General features: G+C 47.2%; 1 protein-coding gene across 1 annotated transcript; it reads left to right on the top strand.

The window, feature by feature from the left end:
- The first annotated feature begins 467 nt into the window (after positions 1-467).
- Positions 468-6029, top strand: LOC144944130 (uncharacterized). The gene is made up of 2 exons (XM_078872209.1): positions 468-1249; positions 4333-6029. Exons 1-2 carry the CDS (start codon positions 1168-1170, stop codon positions 5082-5084), a joined length of 834 nt encoding a protein of 277 aa, XP_078728335.1. The 5' UTR covers positions 468-1167; the 3' UTR covers positions 5085-6029.
- Positions 6030-12665: the final 6636 nt, after the last annotated feature.

Genomic DNA, 12665 nt, shown 5'->3' with positions numbered 1-12665 from the left:
GTTTTCATCTTGAAAAGTTTTTTATGGGTGCATGGCGGTCCAGTGATCCACGGTCCGGAGAGTTTTGGAAACCACTGCTCTCAACAATTTCCACGCCGCAGGTGCTCCTCCAGGTTCAGAAACCGATGGATGCCACTGGGAGTCGCGTTCGGAGAATAGGCAGTACAGGAGAAAAACATTATCCGCGGTGAGATTGGACGAACCCATATCGTGGGTCCCATTATTCGCGGGGTTATCTGCAATTGTACACCTCTTATCCGTACATTATGGGTAAAATGACGAATGGAGGTCGCCGGTGATATATGGCCGCGAATATTAGGAGTCCTGTCTGCGGGAGTTCCTCCAAGTGGCATTCCCTGATGGCATCAGCATTTGCGGTGAGTTGATTATATCTTGTCATCTCATTGAAGTGGGCAAGGGGGGCGGGAGGGGGTGGCCAAAGTAATTTCTGTTCGGGGCCTCCATTGGTTTCAACAAAAACAGCCTTACACGATGTGCAAAAACCACCAGTTCCCGAAGAACTGCACCGTGGCGTGCCGTCGCACGCGTATCGCTGAGATTAGGGCCCCCCATTTCGTGAACTCCGGGGGCCAATTGTCCCTTGCCAAAGCAGGGCGCAACAAGAACAATACAAAAAGAAACCCGGCCAACTCACGCGGCCACAATGCGACACGTGTAATCTTACACGAGTGAATGCCAAAACGTGAAACACAAAGCAGTGCGCGTACAAACAGCGCGGGAGAGCGACACCGCCATTGGAACGCTGCGTGACCGTTAGCGGAGCCCTTTCAACGGCGACAACAACAACAAAAAGTCGCACTCTCCTTTCCATCGCACAAAACCCCACATCGCAAGGCGAGTTAACAAAAAAAAACGGGTGCAGCGACAAAGAGAAACAAAAGGCGATCAGAATAACACCCCTCCCCCAATAAATCACCGTCGGCCACAAAGAAGAGAGAAAAGCCTGCCAGGAGACGGTGAACTTTCGTCTCAAGTGTCGACGAGTATCGGGTTGCGGCGCGAAGCGAATAAATGCAGGAGCTTCGAGCTCGTGGTTGAGCATCATCGCCTTCCGAGCCCGAGGTGTCAGTGCGACCTTGCCTAGGAGCAATCCGACCGACTGCTTTTTTTTCTTCCTCTCCGGCAGCCTTAACGGCTCGACCGATCATGATGGTCGCTCACACCAGGAGCCTGCTGATGGCTCTGTGTGCGGTGGTCCTGGCGACGGCTCAGGGACCTCCTCCACAAGGTGATCCACTCTAACGCAATTTAATCCACGCGTGTGTGTGTGTGCGCGTGTCCGGAGGGCAGAGGAGCGACGCTCACGACAACGAACGGAGCGCCGGGTGGGTAAAGCGCAGCAAGTTGGCACAGTTAGGGGGCACAAGTGGTGCATCGGCCAGTCATCTCGGTCAGGCGACCCGTGGCACCTACTGGGTCTCATTGCTTTCATGGCTTTATTTTGGTGATTTCTAAAAGTGTATTGGTTTAGCCATGTTTGTTTGTTGTAGTACAGAGTTAGACTGATGGCCTTAATCTAAGTTGTCTTGTGGTTGTTGTTGGTTGTTTGACTTGCATCCCACTGGGATGTTTGCACACAGCGTTGGTGTACGGTGTTTTTTCTGCAATATTTTGCTGTCTTTTCTTGGATTTTCTATTTGCACTCAGTCACATATTCACTTTAATATGTTTTTTGTTCATGTTTTTTTTTTGTTGCGGTTGCACCCGATTCAAGAGCCGAATGGCTCACAGGGCTATACCTAATAAATTAACTTGAACTGTCCCGTGACCTCCTGCCGGCGGGCGTTCGACACTTCACGTGACCTTAACGTGCACATATCCTGGCACAGGCGCCGTGTTGATGTCACCGCCACTTAGTGGCGAATGGCGTTGTTGTTGGGGAGTGGTGGTTGCAGCGCTTCTTGCAGCGTGACACCAACGCCAGTGACGATAATCTTAACCGGCCCTGGGCCTCCCATAGGTCGACTCGGCCTCAAATGAGTACTTCGTACGGAAGTGTAAATATCGGTATTTTGGGAGACAAAGGCGGCCAGGCATGGTGCTGGCAACACACCACCGCTGCTCGAGTGCCGTGCCGACTTTGATCGTTGCTCGCTCATAGCACTTGTCCATAAACGATGTTTCGGCTTGACAGGGAGTCTGACTTTGTACAGGTGTGGGTCGTGGTGACGCAGTCGCTCGCTCAGTGTAATTGACTGCGAATTGCCATGCTGGTTAGTACGCGTGTTTTCTCATGACTCTGTTTCAGGAGGGCCTTGCCATGTTTTTCGCAGCAGGGAAACGCAATTTTGCGGGTTTATTTTTTCTGATTTTGACCATGAATCCGGCCTGTTGTGACGTCACGCGACATGTAACGCCCACTTGCGAAGTAGGCGACGTGTCGTATATTTTATGGTTAATACTTCCGCAGTGTGTAAACAATCTTCTTGGTTCTTTCGGTAAAGTCACGTAGAAGGGAAGTAATAAAATAATAAAAACTAAACATAATAAAATAATATAATAATATAATAATTATTTTATTATAATTATTTAGTAATAAAATAATACAAATAAAAATAATAAAATAATATAATAATATAATAATTATTTTATTATGTTTTATTTTTATTATTTTATTACTTCCCTTCTACGTGACTTTACCGAAAGAACCAAGAAGATGAATCCCTGCAGTCATGAAAGCTTTAAATCGATGTTTAAACAATGTTTTATATTATCAGGTAATGTCCACTTAGCTGTATAGCTCTTTTTCAGAAGCGACCTGGTGCCAAATGATAGCTCAACGAAATGCCCTATCATCATGTGGAAATCTAGATTGGTCAAATACTCAAAACACGTGTTTCTAAACGTGGAATAGAACAAAATTGGAGGACCCGGAGAAAAATCCACGCCACCACGGGCAAAACATGCAAATGCAAATATACAGGCGTCAGGGTCAGGAACGAACTCACGACTAGCGGCGTACCAGGCGAGGCAGACAACATCTCGCCGCCATGGCGCTCATATTAATGAGGGCGGCCGCTGAGAATCGAACCGTGAAACCTCAGAATTCTTTGGTGGGAATTTCACGGCAACGATTGCCGTCATAAGCTGACAGTTCCCACCGACTTTTCCCGGTGTAGTAATGGTTGATGGCCTTAACGTCCGTAGTTTCGATTCACGTGTCCGCGAATAATCCCTCTCCGTCATAGTTTCGGGTGAACACGTGCCGACTTCCCACCATCACGGACGATGACGATGGCCACCAGCTGCTGTTACTACTTTTTTTTGTTGTGACTCCACTTGTTTACCCAGGAAAGCCCCATCGAGTCTCTTTCGCAGTCGGGGGCGATGCCGCTTCGTGTAATCCCACTTGAGTAATTAGCCAGCAATTTTTTGAAGCATTGGGATGTTTGAACAATATCAATTAAATTTCGATTCACAGCTTTCGTGACTGCAGGGATTCATCTTCTTGGTTCTTTCGGTAAAGTCACGTAGAAGGGAAGTAATAAAAGAATAACAAATCTAACATTATTTTACATTATTTTATTATGTTTTATTTATTATTATTTTATTATTTCCCTTCTACGTGACTTTACCGAAAGAACCAAGAAGACAACATCAATTGCATTGATTGAAATATATATACATATGTATCTATATTTATGAAGAAGGGCCGTGGCCCAAAACGTCACCTATTGTATTTTGTCTTCTTATTCGGGCAGTGTAATTGACCACTGTGTTGAGTTTATGTTATGTGTGATTATACACCACTTCCAACGCAGTATAACGAAAAGTTTGTGTTTGGTTGTGAAGATCACAGGAATTTGGAGAATTCCAACTCAGGCGACATTGTGCCCTACGTGGTCTTGCATTGCTGCCCTTGAACCTGCCACGAGTGACAAAATAAATACCTGTCCATCCACATGAAACGTTAAGTAGTTACTTTATATACATCCCATCCGTGTGACACTGCCTTCTGGGAGTGTATACTTTCAGCTGCATTGCTCTATTACATGAAAATATTGGACTGCTTTTGACATCCAGTGTCTTATTGCGACAGGTGTATCATTTATTTTATTCTGCCGAAAATCTGCCGTAAAATGATCAAATTCAGTCGGTGTGAGACAAGAAATATTTTCATCAACGCGAGATTGATGCCCTCTGTACAAATACAACTTTGCGGTTAACAACATTTGGTGCCCCCGTGCTCGCGGGTGTGCGTGCGTGCGTGCGTGCGCGTGTATGTGCGTGCGTGCAACATACACCTGGTTCTGATCCTCCTCTAGCTCAACTCGGCACGAAATAACTACCGTACTGCTTGTCCTCCCACAGCGATTCCCGGCAGCGTGCCGTCCGGCAGCACGCCGCCAGCAGCACCGCATCAGCAGCAACCCCCGGCCAACGGACAACAGGCCATGGACGCGTTCCACCAGATGATGAATCTGGGCCAAGGAGGCCAGTTCCTCGACCTCAATGCCATGCTGCAGCACCACGCGGCTGCTATGTCGCAGCTACTCCAGACGGGCAAACTGCCCTGCCCTCCTCCCGCCATGTGGGACTTCGCCTCTGCCCATCTCCAGCGTTGCGCTCAGGGTGGTGGGCCCCCGATGCCCATCCAGATGAATCTGGGCCAAGGAGTCCAGAACCTCGACCTCAATGCCATGCTGCAGCACCACGCGGCCGCTATGTCGCAGCTGCTCCAGACGGGCAGCCTGCCCTGCCCTCCTCCCGCCATGTGGGCCTTCATCTCCGCCCATCTCCAGCGTTGCACTCGGGGCGGTGGGTCCCCGATGCCCGTCCAGCAACTGCCCGTGCGAGGGTTTCCGTTATTCTCGCCGCCACAGATTCCAATCCATTTGCCTAATATCCCAATGATGCCGCTTGACCCAAATTTCCCACGTATGCCGAATATGAATCTCCGCTTCCGGCGCAGCCCAATCCGCGGTGCTGGACCCGATTCGGTGTCACCACGTCCTGACAATCAGGGAGGGCCTAAGCAGGAAGGGCCCAAGCAGGAGAAGCCTAAGAACCCGATCAGTGACAAAGGAGGGCCAGGAGACCACATGCATCCCATTCCAGCTTAGGGTAGTGAGGGGGACCTTTTTGGGGCCAGTAGATACGTGAAGCCATCCACCCAGCAGTGCAGCCGCCCACGGTCAGGTAGAACATTCATCAGATAATGTCCAAGATTTGGCAAGGACAAGCTTTCATGACCCACCGACTGTCCAAATGTTAAGCATTTTAAATAAATGATGCAGTCAATGATTATTATTATTAATTATAATAATGATGCCAATTATTTAGGAAAGCATCAATGAGTTTGGCCAGTAATTTTACGGATATTTTACAGATTGGAGGAAACCAGGGTCAGCTACTGGGGCACGGTGCAAGTGGCTCAATGGTTAACCCACTGAGTTATGAACCAATTGATCTGATTTTGATTCCTGGCCTTGACTAACCTCATTGGCGAGTGATATCTGAATCGGTCTTGCCAACCCCCTCCCTGACCTCGTTACTCCTCCCTGCCATGGGGCGATGTTGCAGGCAGTAGAGGGCCGTGCAGCAAGATCCACTGTTGTATCGTGATTCTATGCTCCCATATCTGGTGCATTCACCAACCCACACTGAGCAGTGCGGTGAAGTATAGTAAACACACGAAACCCACGATAGACATTGTGTGGGAAGGAGGCCTTTATTCATCAGTGGCTTGACAAACGGCCTACATTCTTATTATTATTATTAATAATGATTATATTTGATTGAATTTGCAACATTGAAAAATAACTACATTTTTCGATTAGGAAAACTTAATATAAATCTCTCATCTGGTCCGGTTGCACTGGCTGTTTACATAGCTCGTAATATAAAACTACTCGCTTTTGTTTAACATTTTCAATTCTGTTACAAGATTCAATTACGTCACGTACACAGTGATTCGGAGAGCGTACAACCACCTACGTACACCAACACAAACATATCCAAGTATCGACTCACTGGCTTACCGTCGTCTCGTTCTGTCTCTGTTTTATTCTCATGTGGGGGGGGGGGGGAGCAGCGTGGGTGCGTTTTGTAACCCCTTCGTTAATAAATAGTTATGCAATGCAACCACGTGTGTCGGTTTTTTTTTGTTTCACACTCACGGTGAAGCCAATGAAATGGCATTGGCCGTGCTTCCGATAATAACCATCATCATCATAAATAACATCCCTTTTATAGTAATAGGTTTTTACCCTATCAACTGGAACAAAACTGACACATTTATACAAGGCATCATGTTTGCAATAACCACAACACAAGCAGTCAAATTAAAACAAAAAGAAACAACTCTGATAATGATAATGATATGCAATGTCCTTGAAGTTGATTGGTCCACAATTTTATATGCTAATTTAGCATATATGCTAATTTTTTTCTCTAACCCCCCTTCCTTCTCTCTGCCTCCGCCCTCCCCCCCTCTGTCTATTTAAGGCCACCCCACAGAGACGATCACCCCTCTCTGTTACCTGTGTTGCTCCCGCTATGTATCTTGGTGATATCTGTCTGCTAATATGTCTGTCTATAGTTTTCTGGTTAGATTTTATGTCGCTATTTCATTATACCTGATGATGATTGCTTGTGTTGCAATCGAAACGTCGTATTCTATTATTTAATTTAATTTATTATTTTATCTTTAGACGTGACTTAACCGAAAGAACCAAATAATAACCTATTACTATAATTTTCCACTGGTAAAGGAGATGTCTCATAGTGTAAACATCCCTTTTGTCTGGGAACTGCTGGGTGGAGGCCGCCACGCATGCGGTGTCAAGTCGTGGCGGTTGTTTTTCACCATATTTCACCTACACCGGCCAGAAGGCCAGAAGGCAGGTGGGCCAGCTGAAGAAGGCAAGAGGGCCCGGGACCGGGTCAGATCGCGCCCGCCACTGACATTAGCCATCAGCGGCAGGAATCGAACTCAGGTGGCTGGGTTCCTGGCGATACCGACCACCCTTGAGTCAAGAAGAAGAATACAGTACTGATGATGACAGAAATTATGTATTCAGAAGTGACGCAGCACCAGCTGAACTGGTAACACCGAGATTTTGGGTTCGAATCCAGGCAGCTGCTTGTAAGTAGATTTCGTTCTCAGACGTTGCGAGTTGAATGGGCTCAGCCCAGTCACCGATTACGCACGAGAAGCCATCACAGTGCATTTAAGTATTGCACTTTAATTCGGATACATTCTCAGCTGTGGGAATCAGAGGACGAGTTTAACTGTCATACGATACACATTACTCTCCTACGCAAAGAGTGCCCAGAAAATTGTGCCATATGTGTCTCAATAGGTGTATTTCATTTCCTGGTTAAATAAAGAATGCAACAATAGCAACAGATTGGTGTCCTCTCCTGTGTGGACCAGAAATCACTTTAAAACACATTCCTGCGGAGGGAGCTGGTAGGAACGTTGGGTTACTCGGTCAATGGCCAGGGTCAACGGCGGCGTGGTGTATTCCGCAAATATGCCCGACTGTGAGGGCGGGCACAAGCCGGCGTGAGTAGGTTAAACGTTGAGTTTTATAAGGGCACCACGGGGTGACCAGCCCCTCCCCACCCAGCCCCACCCCTCCCACCCCCCACCCAGCCCCACCCTCCCCACCCTCCCCACCCAGCCCCCCCTCCTCACCCTCCACTGCCCACCCAGCCCCTCCCTCCCCACCCAGACCCTCCCTGCACGACTGACGGACACAATAATCCCCTGTGGGCTGGTGTAACCAGGAGGTTCCTACCAGTACAATCTCATAGGTAGCTCTGTGACATCTTCTTTCGTGGGGCCCTTCTCTAACACGGACGGTCGCATTGCTCTGTGACAGATCCGATTGGATACTTCGTGTTATGATGTGACAGTGACGGAGACATTGGGATACAGTTAAGGGGGGAATTATTAAAATCATATTTAAACCAATTAATGGAAAGAGCACAACTTGAGTTTATACTGCGTAAATTGATATCAGTATTATTCTTAGTTTCAGCCTTACTGAAGCAAACTTACTAAATTCCTGGCCTATGAGTCGAGGTGCATGCGAGGAATTTTCACGGCACGGGGATAAGGTAAGCAATTTGGCCGTTCGGCGCAGAGACCAATCACGAACGGACACTCTTCATAGACAACAAATAAACCAAAACGTCTCTCGTTGGTTCTTTCGGTAAAGTCACGTATAAAGATAAAATAATAAGTTAAATACTAGCATACGACGTTTCGATTGCAACAAGCAATCATCATCAGGTATAAATGAAATAGAAACACAAATCTAGTATACTTAGAAATGGAATGTAATACAACAGAGAGTCGGATAACATAACAGTCAACACCCTACCTGGTTGGAAGCTCAGCAGGTAAATTGACTGTTATGTTATCCGACTTTCTGTTGTACTACATTCCATTTCTAAGTATACTAGATTTGTGTTTCTATTTCATTTATTCCTGATGATGATTGCTTGTGTTGCGATCGAAACGTCGTATGCTAGTATTTAATTTATTAATTTATCTTTATACGTGACTTTACCGAAAGAACCAGAGTAATTCCTGCAGTCACGAAAGCTCCAAATTAAGATTCAAAACGTCTCTTCCGGAAGCGATGACACCATCACACGTGACACACGCGCGTGACACGTGTGCGTGTGTGTGTGACGTGCAGAGCGCGTGGCACGCGACATCTCTCAACGCACGCCACACATCGCTCGTTCGGTCTCGGCCATCGAGTGGCGTTGGCGAGCGCCGTGCAGCGCGTTCGTCTCGCGTTGCAGAGGTTCACGGCTTGAACCCGAGGCGGCCGCCCCGGTCATGTTAACGCGGGTGCATTCACCGTACGGCGATACGCGCCGTCTGCTTGCAAGGGCGACTCGGCCGGCAGACAGCATCGAAGCATTCGCGGTGGACGTTAAGGAGCCCTTCTGGCGTCCTACGCAAACAGTAGGCCATGGCCTGCCGCCGGCGTCAGGGTCCTGATTTTGTCAAATTCGAAACTTACCCGCAAAGTATTTAATCAATTTGGATTATGCACAGCAGCAATTGTCCCCCTCCTGCCCCCCCCAACCCCCTACTGGTGGACTCATGCCCCAGGTCACCCTGGAAAATGGGACTTATCCTGGGTCGCCTTGCATTCTTACCTGGTCACTCGAAATACATTCTAGATTTGAAGCTTTCGTGACTGCAAGGATTCATACTCTTAGGTTTTTTCGGTAAAGTCACGTAGGTAATAAATAAATAAATACTAAAATTATATAAATAATAATAGAAATAAAATAATAAATCACGACGTTTCGGGCGCAACACAAGCATCCGTCATCAGGTGGGACAACCAACGCCCACTTCAGCAATTGTTTCTTGCTGTGGTTGTCCCACCTGATGACGGACGCTAGTGTTGCGCCCGAAACGTCGTGAATTATTATTTTATTTCTATTATAATTTCTATCATTTTATTATTTATTTTTATTTTTTTACCTACGTGACTTTACCGAAAAAACCTAAGAGTACTCGAAATACACTTGAATCACAATACAGGCAGACTTCGCTTCGCGCTCAAGACGCGTTCCTGGATAAGTGAGCGCGAATCGAAACAGCGATCAAAGGGCGGCGGTGGTGGCGATCATCTCCCATCCAAATCGCTAACCAGGCTCAAATTCCCCTGCTGAGCTTCCAAGATCTCACGCCATGACTGCGCATCCTCTTTGATGCGGTCATCGTTTCCCTATCTGCCATTGACGATCAGCAACGACAAAAGAAATAAAAACCGCACTGGAATGTGGAACGAAACGTCAGTGACAGCGGTTCGTGTCCGCGGAGAAATATTCATTCCGGTCATTCGTTCATTTCACCAGTTGCACAAAGCTGTGGGTGGCGGCTTGCTATTTTAAGAATCAATCTCGCAATCGCAGCACACATCTGGCATTCCACGTTCTGGTGTCGCACACGCAGTCACTTGCTCGAGCCCTTCTTGAGCACGGGCTCGCGTTGCCCTCTCTCTCTCGAGCCGGTGACGTCGCACGGGTCACAGCAGAATTTCCTTTTTTTTTAACATCACGTGCGGGCAACGTTGATCTGCGTAACCGTGAACCCGCTTCACACCGAGATTCAATGCCTCTTTTGCAATCGTGAACCGAGTCACCCCCCACACACACAACACCAACACCAACAGATGATCTGCTTTAGTGAAGATCTGGAGCGTTGCTTAATCATCAGTCATGGTCAACCCACTGCTGGATGATGACATCTGCAAGCCGCCGCCGCCACCACCTCTCGTCACGATCATGGAATGTAGTGATGATGATAATAATCCACCTGCACATTATCGATCTGCAACATGAACTGTTTTCGTCGCTCCATCTCTTTGGAACAGCTTCATTCCTTGCCATTGATTACGACTATCATAAATTTTATTTCTATTTATTCAAAATATATACGTGCTGTATAGGAGGGAAAAATTTAAAACCTTCATTATTGTAATCTGTCCCTTCCGTCAGCTCATTTTTGGGACAGTGGCGACGGAATGGAATTTCAACAACGATGTTCTTACTCTTTGGTTATTTCGGTAAAGTCACGTAGGTATAAAATAAAATTAATCACGACGTTTCGGGCGCAACACAAGCGTCGATCATCAGGTGGGAAAGCGATGTTCTTCCTTCACGCGGTCTCACTGCTTCGCTCCACCCTTACTCATCCTTCGTTGAGTTTCATCCGAGCACGAGTTTTCATCTCGGAACGTAAGCGGCTGAGAGCGGCGTGGCGTGGTGTGCTTGGCCCGGGGGCTCTGACGAAGCGAACGCAATGCTCCGTAACCGCTGCACTCATGCCCTCCTCAATAAATATTGAGCTGGAGTGGCAGAATATTTTTTGTTCAACATCTTAGACTTCACGACAGAATTGGAAGAAAAAAAAAGTTTCGATAAATCGAATGTGCTAAATGATGCAAAGCCAAAGATGATGAAACGAATCAAAGTTTGCATTATCCATGAGCGGTTTTTGGGTTAGATCGCGTAAATATAAATGTGTCGTTAAACCCTTCACCACCCGACACAGCTAATTAGTAAGGGTTGTCACGTAAACAGAACATGCCAATTCGTCACTGGTAGAGCACTAGTGTGTTGGAGAGCACAACACACCGATGTACGCGTTCAACGACACATTTATATAAAAAACCGGTGCTGTATTATGGATAAAATCGATAGAGCAATTGTCCTGTTTCGGCCTTAAATAGAGAAATAAATGTGATGTCGACATTTGTGAGACAATGAGGTGCGGAGACCAGATGCATGTGGCGGGTTAATGTTTGAATATAAATTACGATGGATATCCATCATCGGTTTTAATGTTAGGTTAGAAACACGTTGTCCATGCTCTCCAGCTACCTGGGTGAAAAGTGGAGGCCTCAGTTTTGATCAATCATGGCCCAGCTGGCTCGAAACTTTGTAAAATGAACTAACATCAGCAACGCAGTTCAGGAGGTTATGATATTTAGGCTGATTCTAAGCAGCAGTTTCACATGCCCAGAGAAGCAGAATGATTAAATGCACGTGAAGACTTTAAGTATTGAGATAACTCTAATGTTGTAATGAAAGTGGGGGAAGGGAGGGGCGAGGTAAAATTTCAAGCAGATGATGACATTGGAATGTTGAAAAAATGAGGATGTTCATAGTCAGCTATAGAAAAGCTGAACACAGTGTGCAATAAACAAGCAGCTTTAAAACCGGCAGCAGTAATAATAGTACTTCGTATGAATATTGTGTTTCATTTACGGGTGGGACAATGCGTGTGTAGTGCTGGGGGCTCTGGGACCCTAGACATCCCAGACGCTTAAGCCCATTGGCGCCAGGCGCTGGGACCCTAGGCACCCCAGCCAGTTAAGCCCCTTGCCGCCACCAACGGGGGGGGGGGGGGGGGCTGTGTGTGCTCTGTGGGATATCTGGGGGCGGACACAACCCCACCCCTCGTTGGGGTTGAGGCATAAAAGGGCAGCTCCCTGGACGATCGAGGCCAGTTGTAGCTCAAGACCCAAGACCCGAGACCAGCCATCTGAGGACCCTGGGACGTTGTGAGGGCCAGTGGTGGGACTCTGGAACTCCCGGCTCTACGTCCTTGTGAGGGCGAGTTCCAGAGCGTAGCCAGAGTAGTGTATCTAGGCTGTGTACCTAGGCTGTGTACCTAGGCTGTAACAGAGTATCAGGACTGTTGGAGTGTTGTTGGATTGTAATAAAGAAGTTACCTCTACAAGTGTCTCCGGAACCCATTACACGTGGATTCATTCATGTGTATTCTTACGTTCACGAGAGATGGAATCATCGAATCACGTGGGGTGATAAAAACATCAAATCGACGTTCGTCTACACGTTAAGGATTATGCAATGGATTCACCCTGCATCCGATAGAAGCATTCCCATTCGTACACCGTATTATGGGATCTTTTTTGCAAGTATCAAAGTGTAGAGGAGTAAAATGGGGACGTGACGTCATGTGTGCCGTTCAGTGCGATGACGTCACGAGTATTTAAGGGAGACCCCGTGAAGAAAACGGGGTCACTTTGGGAACGAGTAGAGTGAGAAGGGTAGAGAGGGAACCAGGGTGTAGAGGGATGAAGTCGTGAGTCTGGAAGGACGCCGGTGGTAGCCGATAGAGATGCTTCTCCCTCCGG

This window comes from Lampetra fluviatilis, chromosome 33, assembly GCF_964198595.1.
Source record: "Lampetra fluviatilis chromosome 33, kcLamFluv1.1, whole genome shotgun sequence".
Taxonomy (NCBI): domain Eukaryota; kingdom Metazoa; phylum Chordata; class Hyperoartia; order Petromyzontiformes; family Petromyzontidae; genus Lampetra; species Lampetra fluviatilis.
The sequence above is the reverse complement of the archived record's forward strand: the minus strand, read 5'-3'. Positions and strand labels throughout refer to the sequence as shown.